This window comes from Embiotoca jacksoni, unplaced genomic scaffold, assembly GCF_022577435.1.
Source record: "Embiotoca jacksoni isolate LCO1_2020_lvr unplaced genomic scaffold, fEmbJac1.0.p SCAF_8, whole genome shotgun sequence".
Classification (NCBI taxonomy): domain Eukaryota; kingdom Metazoa; phylum Chordata; class Actinopteri; family Embiotocidae; genus Embiotoca; species Embiotoca jacksoni.
The window spans coordinates 1,796,122-1,808,071 of NW_027185436.1; the positions used below are offsets into that span (position 1 = coordinate 1,796,122).

Below are 11,950 nucleotides of genomic sequence, written 5' to 3' on the forward strand. Positions count from 1 at the left end.
TAATCAACAATGTTTGACTCACTAGTAAACAACATAGTTTCTACATTACCATTCAACAAGTCCTCCAACCTGAACGACTGTCTCTTACCGTCAAGAATTATATTAAAACCAAACAAACACAAAAGATTCAGTCAGGAGGATTTAAATGTTTCAATGGATGAATGTCTCTGAACAGATTTATTAAACAGATCATTTTCACTGCAGCCTGAACACTTCCTGCATTTCATGAACAAATAATGAAACAGAGACACAAAGACTTAAAGAACATTTCTTGGTGGTGATGAGAGACGATGCTGCCATGTTGGAGGAGTTACAGCTGTTATGAGGTGTGCTTCAAACAACCCAAATGCAGACACAACAGCAGAATCTTAGGTGAACCAAGTCCTTTATTTCTCCTCGGTATAGATAACCAACAGGAGGCACACAAAATGTCTGAGTCCAAATGCGGATATTCTCGATTCCACTCCAAGCCGAGGAAATCCCGAGGACCTACTCAGCAAGTGACAGGCTGACCTACCCGGGTGGGCGGAGCTTCGCTGGGGAATCCCGAGGTTCTCCACCAGCAGCTGATTGGCAGGATCGACTGTGTGACACCCAGGAATCTACACAGGATGGCCGAACCTTCGACAGCTGATCTCCGAGGAACGAACTGGAAGGCTTCTTCGTACAGGTGACACCCGAGACTCGACACTGGACGGCAGGAAACAGGAAACAGGAGTCAGAACCGGAATCTCAGACAAGGAGACGGACAGACTTACGGGATGTCAGGTAGGTAAACGGACGGACTGACTGAGTTGACGGGAGACCGGGGTATTTAATCCAGCTGGAGGTGATTGGTGGAATGCATCCAGCTGGATCTACGGAGGTGGGCGTGGCAGATGATGGACCTCAGAGGAGGGTACTGCAGGAGAGACCAAAACAAAGACAGGAATGACAGGACACAGGAGGAGAGGTGATGGGGGGTAAAACAGAGGAAAACACACAGGATCAAACAGGAATCCTAACAACAGCAACATGAGGGAAATCAAAGCCTGTAATGTTGAACCCTGTTTCTCTGTTAGATGTCATAAGACTGTATGATGACATGATTTACAGGAACATTCAACCATTACAAACCTGTACAGTTTCTAAAGCCTTGTTTGTTCATGTTTGTATGAGTGTCTTGTGTTATTTGAATGTTTTGTCAGAACAGGAGGTCGAAATAAAAAATAGCTGCGCATCTTGTTGAAGCTCAGAAAGATCCAATCTGGTTCTCCACATTTATTGAAGTTGTTTCTGAAAAGTGTAAAACAATCATCGATACGCAGCGTTTTTCTGCTCAAGTCTAACAGAGAATCTCATCTGACTTTCTTAACATATACAAAAACCAGAAATCCACAAAAGTTAACTGTTCCATCATCTTTCCTGTTATTCTGAGTAAACCCTCTTTAGTCTCTATATGAACAATGTTCTGTCAGTATAACACCACATCAATTATTTAACGATCATGAACAGTAATACAGTCAAAGTACAACATGAACAACGTGGGCTTCTTCAGAAGGGCTCATTGCTAAGCTGACACTAACACCTCCACATCAGCTGCTAACAGACTAACTCACACGGTCCGTACAGCGAGTCGCTCATAAACACATTCAACACATCACACAGTATCACCGAAGCAGAGTCCAACCATGGTCCTGACCCAGACGGTCACAGAACCTCACAGCTGACCTGGAAATGAAACAATATCTTTCAGTGGATTCTTCTTCTTCTTCTTCCACTGTGTGGGAGTGTGGACCAGAGTTATCTATCCCCTTACAAAAAACAACAAAAACAAAACAAAGGTTGCACCAATTCAGTGAACTAAATTCTTTTACTCAATCCTGTTTCTTTCAAGTATTGCAACACACTTCCTGCCCATAAGGTTAACGTGTCTTTTAGATGAAGTTCCTCAACTCCCAGCTTCCTCTTCAACATGTCTCGCTGTCCTGTGAATTTCTGGCAATGACAAATGATAAGATGTTCAGATTCTGGTATTTTGCAGAACTCACATGTCCTGTTGGGTGTTTATTTATTAGTTGTGTTGTTTTGTTCAGCCTTGTGTGTCCAACCCTCAGTCTGGTTAATACGTTTTCTTCCTTGGTGCTTCTTCTGGATGTCCTCCATTTGCCAACGTCTCTCTGAAGAGCATAAACGTGTCTTCCTGTGTCTCCTGAGTCCCAACTGTGCTGCCGTTCCTTCACAAAGTTTCTTTTGATTATTAATTTAGCTTCTGCTTTGCTGAATAAAATGGCTGAACTGTGCTGACTCTGCAAAGCTTGTTCTGCTAATTGATCTGCTCTTCCGTTTCCTTTTATCCCTCCGTGTGCCGGCAGCCACATGAATGATACATGAAGACACATATTTTGAAGTCTGAACAGTGTTTCATGTATTTCATTGATTAAATCCTGCCTGCTATGAGATGTGAATGATTGTAATGACAATAGTGCTGAACTGGAATCTGAACAGATGATGACCTTTCTGATCTGAAGCTCCTCCACCCACTGCAGTGCTGTTAAGATGACCAACGTCTCTACTGTATAAACAGATATTGTCTGATGTTTTCCTTTTGACTGCATATGTTGACCGCAAAACCAGTTCTACCTGTATTAGGATCTTTAGATCCGTCCGTGTGTTTCGGGGTAAATGATTGATATGTGGTCTGTAGTCTGTCCTCCACCACTCCTGCAATATCACCAAGATCTTACAGTACTTTTCCCAAAAAGTAATTATGAACTGACACTGAGGGAACCAGACGAGGTGGTGTTGCTGATAACGGTACATCAGGGGTGAATGTTATCTGATTTAATGACATGTCTGGATAATCCTGTTTGGTCCTTTCTCTCTCCCAACATGGGAGAAGCAGCTTTGTGGTTGGATGATTATCTCCACAACGTCCTTGAAGATTGTCCCAGTAGTTCATAGTTAAGAGCTTGCGTCTCACATGCAGCGGCGTCTCACCCTCCTCCACCTGAAGAGCAGACACAGGACTTGTTTTAAAAGCACCACAACAGAGTCTCAGAGCTTCGGATTCACCACCTCCAGCTCCTTTAATGAAGTTTTTCCAGCTGATCCGAATACAACACGACCATCATGAAGGACTGATCTCATCAGAGCGACATTCATATTTTTAACATCAGATGTGCTGGCTCGTCATTCTGACCCTGTTGGACACCTCATTACATTTAAAATCTGTTTACATTTGATAACTATCCTCTGAATATGATCATTCAATGTTAATTTATCATCGAACCACACGACACACAAATCTGTTCAATAAAAAGTCTTTAATCCAATGATATGCTCTGCCACCTATTCCTATCATATTTAATTTCATCAACAATCCCTCCTTCCAAACCATATCATCTGCCTTTTAAAAAACACAGCCATCACTGACTCCTTATTCACTTGAGCTTTTGTCATTTCTGTTTCTAAACAAATAACTGGGTCCATAGTTCCTCTACCTTTCTGAAATCCACTTTGATGAGTTGTTATCATTCCCCTGGTTTACAAATAAAATGTTAATCTGTCTTAATCATTCTTTCCATAATCTGACCTACATGAGATGTTAGTTGGTCTATAATTCATTGGGTTTGATGAGTCCTTGCCTGGTTTCCTGATTGGAATAATCAAAGCTTCTTTCCAAGAACTAGGTCGTCTCCCCACTTCCCAAACCTGATGATGAAAACAGAACAATTTCATCATTACTAAACGACCTAAATGCTTTATTATTATGTAACACGTCATCCTTCCCTGGTGATGTAAGTCGTCCTCTTTCTATCGCTCTTTTCAACTCTTCTAAAGTAAACGTGGCATCAAGTGGACTGTTAGTATTGTCTCTTCTTTCATGAATACCAGGATGAGCTGATCGTGTCCTTTCCCTTCCTCTCTTACCTTCTACTGTCAGGTTGACAGAGCTGTGGATTTCTGTTTGTATTTTGCCATCATCTCTGCCCTCTCCCCATCCGACGCTGCTGTTTCCTCCCCTTCTTCAACACTGGATGCTGCCGTCCTCTTCTAACTCCTCTCATGCTTCTCATCATCCCCCAAATCTGTCCCGCAGGTGTTGATCTCCCAATTCTGCTTCAAAAGTTCTGCCAGCTTTCCCTTTTTGCTTTCTGAAGGATTTTAAATGTTTATATTCTGGAAATGATGTGATTTTCTGAACAACCTAAGACCTTTGTTTCTTTCTTTCGCTGCTCTCTAACACTCATCTGTCCACCAGGGGGCAGCCTTTCTTTTCATCCGTCCTTTTCCTTTAGCAATTGTTTGATCTGCAGCTTCCAGGACTGTAAATGTCAATTCTGTATCAATCTTCTCAATATCTTCATTTAAGTCTATTTTATCTATTTCTCTCTCACATATACATTTAAAAATGTCCCACTTTGTCCTACTAAATATCCACTTCTCCGCTAGATCTCATGGTTCCTGACTGCTTTGTAATGATACTTTACAGCATGTTGGAAAATGGTCACTACCCACTGAAGTTTCATCTTCTACACCCCACTCACATATCGCTGCTAAATTTCTAGATACTATAGTTAAACAGTGTTAAGACGTGTTCCCCGTGTTCACATCTAATCTAGTCCCTCTACCATCATTTAAACAAACCAAATTATCTTCTTCTAGTAACTCTTCTATTACGTCACCGTTTGCATCTGTTCTTACTCCACTCCATAACATGCTATGTTCATTCAAATCTCCACATACCAACACCTCGTTGCCACCTTTCCCTTCAATGTGTGCTCATCTATTTGTAACCCAAGTAGTAAAACTGCGCGGGTTATTGTATGTTTCCTTTGTTGTTGTCTATTTGCTAAACACGGTGTCAATCATAGCCACTTCGCTCAGACGTAGTTCTCATTGGCTATATCAGGCAATTAAGGTTTCTGATTGGAGGAAGAGGTTAAGTCCCGCCCCTCCAGGTAGCAGACTGAGCGCAGAGAAGTGAAGACGGCCTGAACAGACGAGCGGCTCGAAACGGAGAAATACTTCATCTAAACACAGGATAGTAAAAACTGTGTGAACAAGAAGTCGACTTTTGGAGAGAGTTTCTGTGAAGAGACGGGAGTTGTCCAAACACCTGTGTACCAGGAGTTCACCTCGTTTGTCAGCGTCTTGGTGAGTTCAGCGAAGTTAAGCTGCAGCGGCGAACTGGAGAAGCTCGTGTTGTCCGTCGGCTCGAGGCAGCTCCGAAAGCTCGTGCTCTCCTTGATCATATGTGAACTTGGTGTTGTATTTCCGGTTGTGTTAGTCAGAGCATGAAGCTGCTTTACTTCTTCCATCAGTTCCTCCACTCTGCCTGACCCTCTTCACTGCCTCTGCATAGGTGATTTTAATACCGTGGTTAGTATACGCTGCTCACACAACGACACTGACACCTGCTGGCTGGTTACTGACACTGCTGCTTAATACTGGGATGAATAACACTGGACCTACATTTGACTTTTACTAAAACAGATCTTCCTTCTCCTAAAAACACAAAGAACACATTCAGAACATATAAAACTCCTTCTGTACTTACATTTGATCAAAACATGACTTATTCAATAAGCTGTGCACCACTTATTGTGCCACATGTAGCTGAAGTTTGAGTGAATCCCAACATTTAATCAAAGTGTAAATGAACACGTTCATGCTGACATGTCAGCACAACATGTTTCCTGTTACTGCTGCTGAAGATCAAATGTAGTAAAACTGGTTCCCTGTGAGCTTTGAGCAGCGTGTTGAAATGTTCACTGTTCACTGGAGGACTAAAGAACAAACCTCCACTTTGTTAGAGTTGGAAGTGATTTTAAGAACTGTAACAATTTAATGTTTTATTACGTTAAAAATAAAGAAAATACATGAATATATTAAGATGTGAGCATTTCATTCTGTTTGCCAACTTTACAACAAGGAAGTTGTTCTGTACTCAAAGAAAAGTCCAACATGTCCCTTTGGAAGACGTCCTGACACCATCTGCTGGAGACACTTTACATTGCAGCTTTTCTGACAGGTAATAGTTTAACACGTGACGAGGTGATAACATGAAAGTAGACTTTGACATTGTTGAAGAGAGCCGAGACGCCATTACCGGGTGTGAGATCTCTGCTGAACAACATTTATTTGGAGGAATTTAAGTGGAAAGTTGAAGAAACTGTAACTTGGTGAGTCCTGCTTTTAAAAGACTTCAATTACAAATGGCTGAGAAAACTGCTCTTGTTGAAAGTTTCCTGAGCTGCCATGTGTGTTCAGAGACTTTCAGAGATCCTGTGTCTCTGAGCTGCAGCCACAACTTCTGTTCAAGCTGCCTAAAGAAATTCTGGGAACAAGCTGGAAACAAAAACTGTCCAATTTGTAAAAGAAAATCTTCTAAAGAACATCCTCCAGTGAATTTTACACTGAAGGAACTGGCTGACTCGTTTGCTGGGAGACAGAAATCTGGATCATCTGAGACAGAAAACGAACAGAAGAAGATGGAGGTGATGTGCAGAAAACACCAAGAAGAACCCAAATTGTTCTGTGAGGACGAGCAGAGAGCTGTGTGTACTGTCTGTGAGTTTTCTCTCCACCAGACTCACAAAGTGGTTCCTGTAGAACAAGCAGTCAGTGATCTGAAGGAGCAGCTGAAATCTGACTTAAAGTCTCTGCAGGACAAGAAGGACAAATACAAACAAGTGGAGGAAACATACAATGAAATGAGTGAACACTCCAAGAAGCAGCTGTTGTCCACAGAGAGGCAGATCAGAGCAGAGTTCAACAAGATCCACCAGTTCCTGAAAGAGGAAGAGGAGTCCAGACTGGCAGCTCTGAGGGAGGAAGAGGAGCAGAAGGGGAAGACTATCAGCAGAGAGATGAAGAGGATTCAGGAGCAGATCTCCTCTCTGTCAGACAGTATCTGTGCTGTTGAAGAAGACCTGCAGAAACACAACGTGCCGTTCCTCAGCAGTTATAAAGCCACTCAGACCAGAGCCAGAGCCCAGAGCTCACTGTCAGATCCACAGCTGGTCTCAGGAGCGCTGATAGATGTGGCCAAACACCTGGGCAACCTGTCCTTCAGAGTCTGGGAGAAGATGAAGGAGAAGGTCCACTTCAGTCCTGTCATTCTGGACCCAAACACTGCAAGCCGATGGCTCCATCTGTCTGATGATCTGACCAGTGTGAGACGTGGAGACACAAACCAGCAGCTTCCTGACAATCCAGAGAGAAATACTAAATATGCCTCTGTTCTGGGCTCTGAGGGTTTCAGCTCAGGGAAACACAGCTGGGAGGTGGAGGTGGGAGACCATCCTGACTGGACTATAGGTTTAGTTAAAGAGTCAGTTGACAGGAAGGGAGCGTGTTGTTATTCACCAGAATATGGAGTCCGGTGTTTATTTCATCGCAGTGGAAAATACCTTGATGTTGTTGGTGAGACTGTCAGAGTGAAGAAGAGTCTCCAGAGGATCAGAGTCCAGCTGGACTATGACAGGGGGGAGGTGTCCTTCTACAACCCTGAAGACATGACTCACATCTGCACTCACAGAGACACTTTCACTGAGAAACTCTTCCCATTATTCTATATTGGAAAAGTTGGTGATGCCAAAACTTCTGATATCACAGTCTGTCAGAGTGATTCAGGGAAGTGATTTAGTTGTTTGTGTGGTGATGATTTGTTTGGGGGGAAGTTATCTTTGAATCTTAAACTTTTCTAGTTTGTTCTTTTTTACGTGAGAAAATGTAGAAATCCTTGTTAAAGAAGAAATATGACTTTAATTACATTCCTTTGTTGTTTTATGTTCTACAAAACATGAAATATCACTGAATACGATGTTAAAACATAAATGTGGTTCTTTAATTCTCCAAGAATGAAGATCAAGTTTGAACAAAATGGTTTCTAACAAGGTTTTAATGTTAAACAATATGAGCACAGAAAAGTTTCATCTTACCTGGTTTTGTTTTTGACATTTAACATTTACTTTTGAAAGTTTATTTTTTCCAAATTAGAATAAATCAGTTCATTACTTTACTTGTTTTAATAAAAGCTCATGTTTAATGTGCAGAACGGACCAAACAGTGGACGTTCATGTAATAACTCACCTGTTATGTGTTTAAAATGTGCATCAGTGCAGATTACTGTTGACTGTCTGATATATTTTATACATTCATTCATTTTCATTCAGACAAACTAAATCTCCTTCTTTATGTTTGTTTCTTGACTGTTTGAAAAGTTTGTGGAAACTGTTTGATAATGTTCAACACAAATTATATTCCTGTTCAAGCTTCAGAACAAACTGAGAATTTATAAGAAAACTGCAGATTGTTTTGATTAAAGCTGCAACTAAAGACTATTTCTAATAAACCTGTTGATCCTTTTAGTCCATAAATTCCCATAAAATAATCAACATGTCAGATAAAGACAGCGAAGGTTCACATTGGAGCAAATGTTCTTGATGAATGATGAACTTTTCCTTCAGTCTTTGTATTGAGTGTATTTTAGTGGCTGCAGTGAATACTTTATTTCATAGTTCCTGAACATTCAGCTGCTGTTTGTTCTGGTGTGTTTATGGAAACTCTCACTTCATATGTCAGATGTGAAACATCATCACATTCAGGATTTCCTCTTGTTAACTGTGGATTTCCTTGAAGCTGCATTCAGAACTTCAGTTCTTTACCTGATGAGTAAATATGATCAAACTGTCAGAAATGTGAGTTCATCTATGTTCTGGTTTATTTCTGTCAATAAAAAAGATCAAAACCACGCTGCAGTTTTACGTCTTTAAACACAGAGACCTTGAAGTTTCTATTGAAACTGTCATTTTTTTGATAACACCTTAGCACATTTTAATATATATTTTATATTTTAATATATATATATATAGAGAGAGAGTTAAATACATAGTGTATATATATATATATATTTTTTTTTTTGTGTATGTATAGTTATATACTATACATACACAAAAACTATAGTTGCATTTATGAAATTATAGAACAATAATAAAGACAATTCTTGACATTTTATTGCTATTTTAACTGTTACAACAATATCAAACTCTTATGAAGAGGAGAAAAAAATACACTGGCATGTGTAGTCCTACATTGAGGTCAATTAAACACAGAGCTATGCAGGCCCTGAGTCCCCATTTTTGTGGAAAATAAATAAAATAACTTTGAAATAAATATAACATCTAGCTCCAGGAGTGAATTAAACAGAACAATGCAGGTGTATTTGGGTCCTCCCCATGTTCATGGAAAATATATTAAATAAAAAGTAGCCTACTTTGAAATGAAGATAACATATAGCTGCAGCCTAATATCTTAGCAATGACACATAATGTGACAAAAAACATCAAATCAAACCTGCATTATTTCATGAATAGCATCATGTGGAAAATCCATGACTGCTGATTTCAAACAGTAATATTTCGGTCCTTCTTAAGTCATGAGACTTACATAAGCATTAAATGCACTCGTCTACTATTATTGTCTACTGTTTTTTTTTACCAGGTGGGAATTCTGGCATCGGCAAGGAGACAGCTGTTGCCTTGGCAATGAGAGGCGCCCGTGTCATCATCGCTTGCAGAGACCTGGACAAGGCTGAGAAGGCTGTGAGGGAGATCAAGTTCAAGAGTCACAGTCTTAACGTCGCCCACATGGTGCTGGATCTGGCCAACCTGCGCTCCGTGAGGGAATTCTCCAAGAACTTCCTCCAGATAGAGAAGAGGCTTGACGTCCTGATCAATAATGCAGGTGAGGGTGTCAAACACATTTACAGTAGGTCTCTCGATGCAGACGAGGAACTTAGTTTCTTCTAATCAGCTGACACTTCACAGAAGATATGTTTGGACTCTTTTTCCATCTTTCTTTCCGTCTGTCCTGCCTCAGGCATGCCCGGCGTCCTGGACTGGACGGACGACGGCTTCAGCATGTGTTTTGGCGTCAACCACCTGGGTCACTTCCTTCTAACCAATCTGCTCCTGCCTCGCCTGAGGGAATGCGCCCCCAGCCGGGTGGTGACCCTCACGTGCTCCAGCTACAAATACCAGAAACTGGACTTCCAGGACCTCAACTACAACCTGCTGCCTTTCTTCACCTACTGCCGCAGCAAGCTGGCCAACATCTACTTCAGTCAGGAACTGGCCCGCATCACCGAAGGGAAAGGAGTGACCTCTTATGCTGTGCACCGTGGTAAAAGCTGCTGTTTCCCACATGAATGTGAAAACTTAAGTTGAGATACCATATTATTGAAGGGCAATTCATGATAACATGAGTGTATGTGTGTGTGTGTGTTTGTGTTTATTGAACTAGATTTATTTCAATTTTCACGTTGAATTGCAATGTTGATGTCCAAATATAAAAAAAAAATGCATTTACTGTCACAAAAGGTGATACTAAATTCTCAGATGATTGTTACATGACTTTGTTGTTAGACTCTGATATAATTAGTTTAGTTTGGGTCACTTTCCTGTTCCAGCTTCTCCGGTGTGAAGATTTGCTGCTTTTCTCTGTTTTACATTATTGTAAATATAATATTTAGGGTCTCGGGCTTCTGGTCAAGCAAAGCAAGACATTCAAAGATTAAACCTTTCTGTTTGGTAAACTATAATTTATCATTTTCAAGTATGAAGAAAATAATCAGAAAATAATTGATGATAAAAAACCGTGAGCAGCCCTGCTTCTTGTTTCAAAAGAAGTTTTTTTTAACAGCTGTATCAATAAAGTTTATTTTTATTTCTAATAACAAATATTAGGGTTGGGCTATATAACAACAGATACAATGAAATACATGAAACCAATCTGTTCTAATATTGTAATATTGTAATATTGGATTTACTGGCTTTTTATTTCACTGAATTAGTCAGCTGAATGTCCTAAAATACAGTAAATAGCACAACAACATAAAATGAACCATATTTATATCAGAGATTTGAATCACCACTAGCATACAGTACATGTATTTTGACAGTCTGGTGTCTCTGCTTCATGTGTTCCTCCAGGTTTTGTCCAAAGCGGTTGGACGTGCCACTACTCGGTCCTGTTCCGGATGCTGGTGCAGGTGATCATGTGGATGTTTTTCGTGCCGTGTGAGATTGGAGCTCAGTCTGTCGTCTACTGCGCCGTGTCGGATGAAGCTGCCAAACACAGCGGCGGTTACTTCGTCGACTGCCGATCTGCCACGCTGCGTCCGTTTGCAAGAGACGCTGGTGTGGCAAAGAAACTGTGGGAGGCCAGTGAGAGACTCGTGAAACTGGCTTAACGGTGGAAGCCCAGAAAAACGGTTCTTGTTTCTGGTCATTTACAACCCTCTCCTCCACACCCGATCTTTTAATGTATATATATTTATGTTTATTTTTGTGATATTGTGTCATTCTTGAACATTTTTGATGTGTAAAATGCAGATTTAAATATATTGTAACTTGAGTATTTAACAGAAAACGCTTTTTCATCAACACAACTTGTGTATTATCATTTTTCAACGATGAATAAAAACGTATTTTATTGTGGGTGTTTCTTTTTTTTTTTTGCTTTACAGGGTAAATATAATGTAATTTAATCAAAACTCAGGGTTGTATAACACAAAGTACACTGACATGGTGATTTCAGCCTCACGAGACAAAATTTATGTTGTTTAAAATGGTTAATTAGTCAAATTGTACCCTCTGCTGGTCGAACAATTAAATGCCAACTGGCTTCTCCACTTCAAATAAAAGTGAAAATGAACATGTATTCTTTACAACGCTGGACGGCGCCGATACGCCATCACAGGACCGAGGATCTTAAACTAAAAAACAAACTTTGACGGAATTTAATCTGGATTCTTAAGCAACAGGTATTTAGTGAGTCTTGCCGGCAAAAGATAATTAAAATATCACAGGAAATGGCGGAGAAAATCTCTGGTTGAAAGTTTCCTGAGCTGCCATGTGTGTTCAGAGACTTTCAGAGATCCTGTGTCTCTGAGCTGCAGCCA

At 40.5% G+C, this 11,950-nt stretch overlaps 2 protein-coding genes across 2 annotated transcripts; both read left to right on the forward strand.

Moving 5' to 3' along the window:
* The first annotated feature begins 6,200 nt into the window (after positions 1-6,200).
* On the forward strand, positions 6,201-7,717 carry LOC138191939 (nuclear factor 7, brain-like). Its single transcript, XM_069139038.1, has one exon. The coding sequence runs from the start codon at positions 6,201-6,203 to the stop codon at positions 7,626-7,628; it is 1,428 nt and encodes a 475-aa protein (XP_068995139.1). The 3' UTR covers positions 7,629-7,717.
* A 1,775-nt stretch (positions 7,718-9,492) lies between these two features.
* On the forward strand, positions 9,493-11,403 carry LOC138191940 (retinol dehydrogenase 14-like). The gene is made up of 3 exons (XM_069139039.1): positions 9,493-9,732; positions 9,868-10,170; positions 10,980-11,403. The coding sequence occupies exons 1-3, from the start codon at positions 9,534-9,536 to the stop codon at positions 11,237-11,239; spliced, it is 762 nt and encodes a 253-aa protein (XP_068995140.1). The 5' UTR covers positions 9,493-9,533; the 3' UTR covers positions 11,240-11,403.
* Positions 11,404-11,950: the final 547 nt, after the last annotated feature.

Coding starts and splice junctions, on each gene's coding strand:
- LOC138191939 (XM_069139038.1), top strand. CDS start 6,201: ATGGCTGAGAAAACTGCTCTTGTTGAAAGTTTCCTGAGCTGCCATGTG.
- LOC138191940 (XM_069139039.1), top strand. CDS start 9,534: ATGAGAGGCGCCCGTGTCATCATCGCTTGCAGAGACCTGGACAAGGCT. Junction 9,733..9,867: donor CGTCCTGATCAATAATGCAG/GTGAGGGTGTCA, acceptor GTCCTGCCTCAG/GCATGCCCGGCGTCCTGGAC. Junction 10,171..10,979: donor CTCTTATGCTGTGCACCGTG/GTAAAAGCTGCT, acceptor GTGTTCCTCCAG/GTTTTGTCCAAAGCGGTTGG.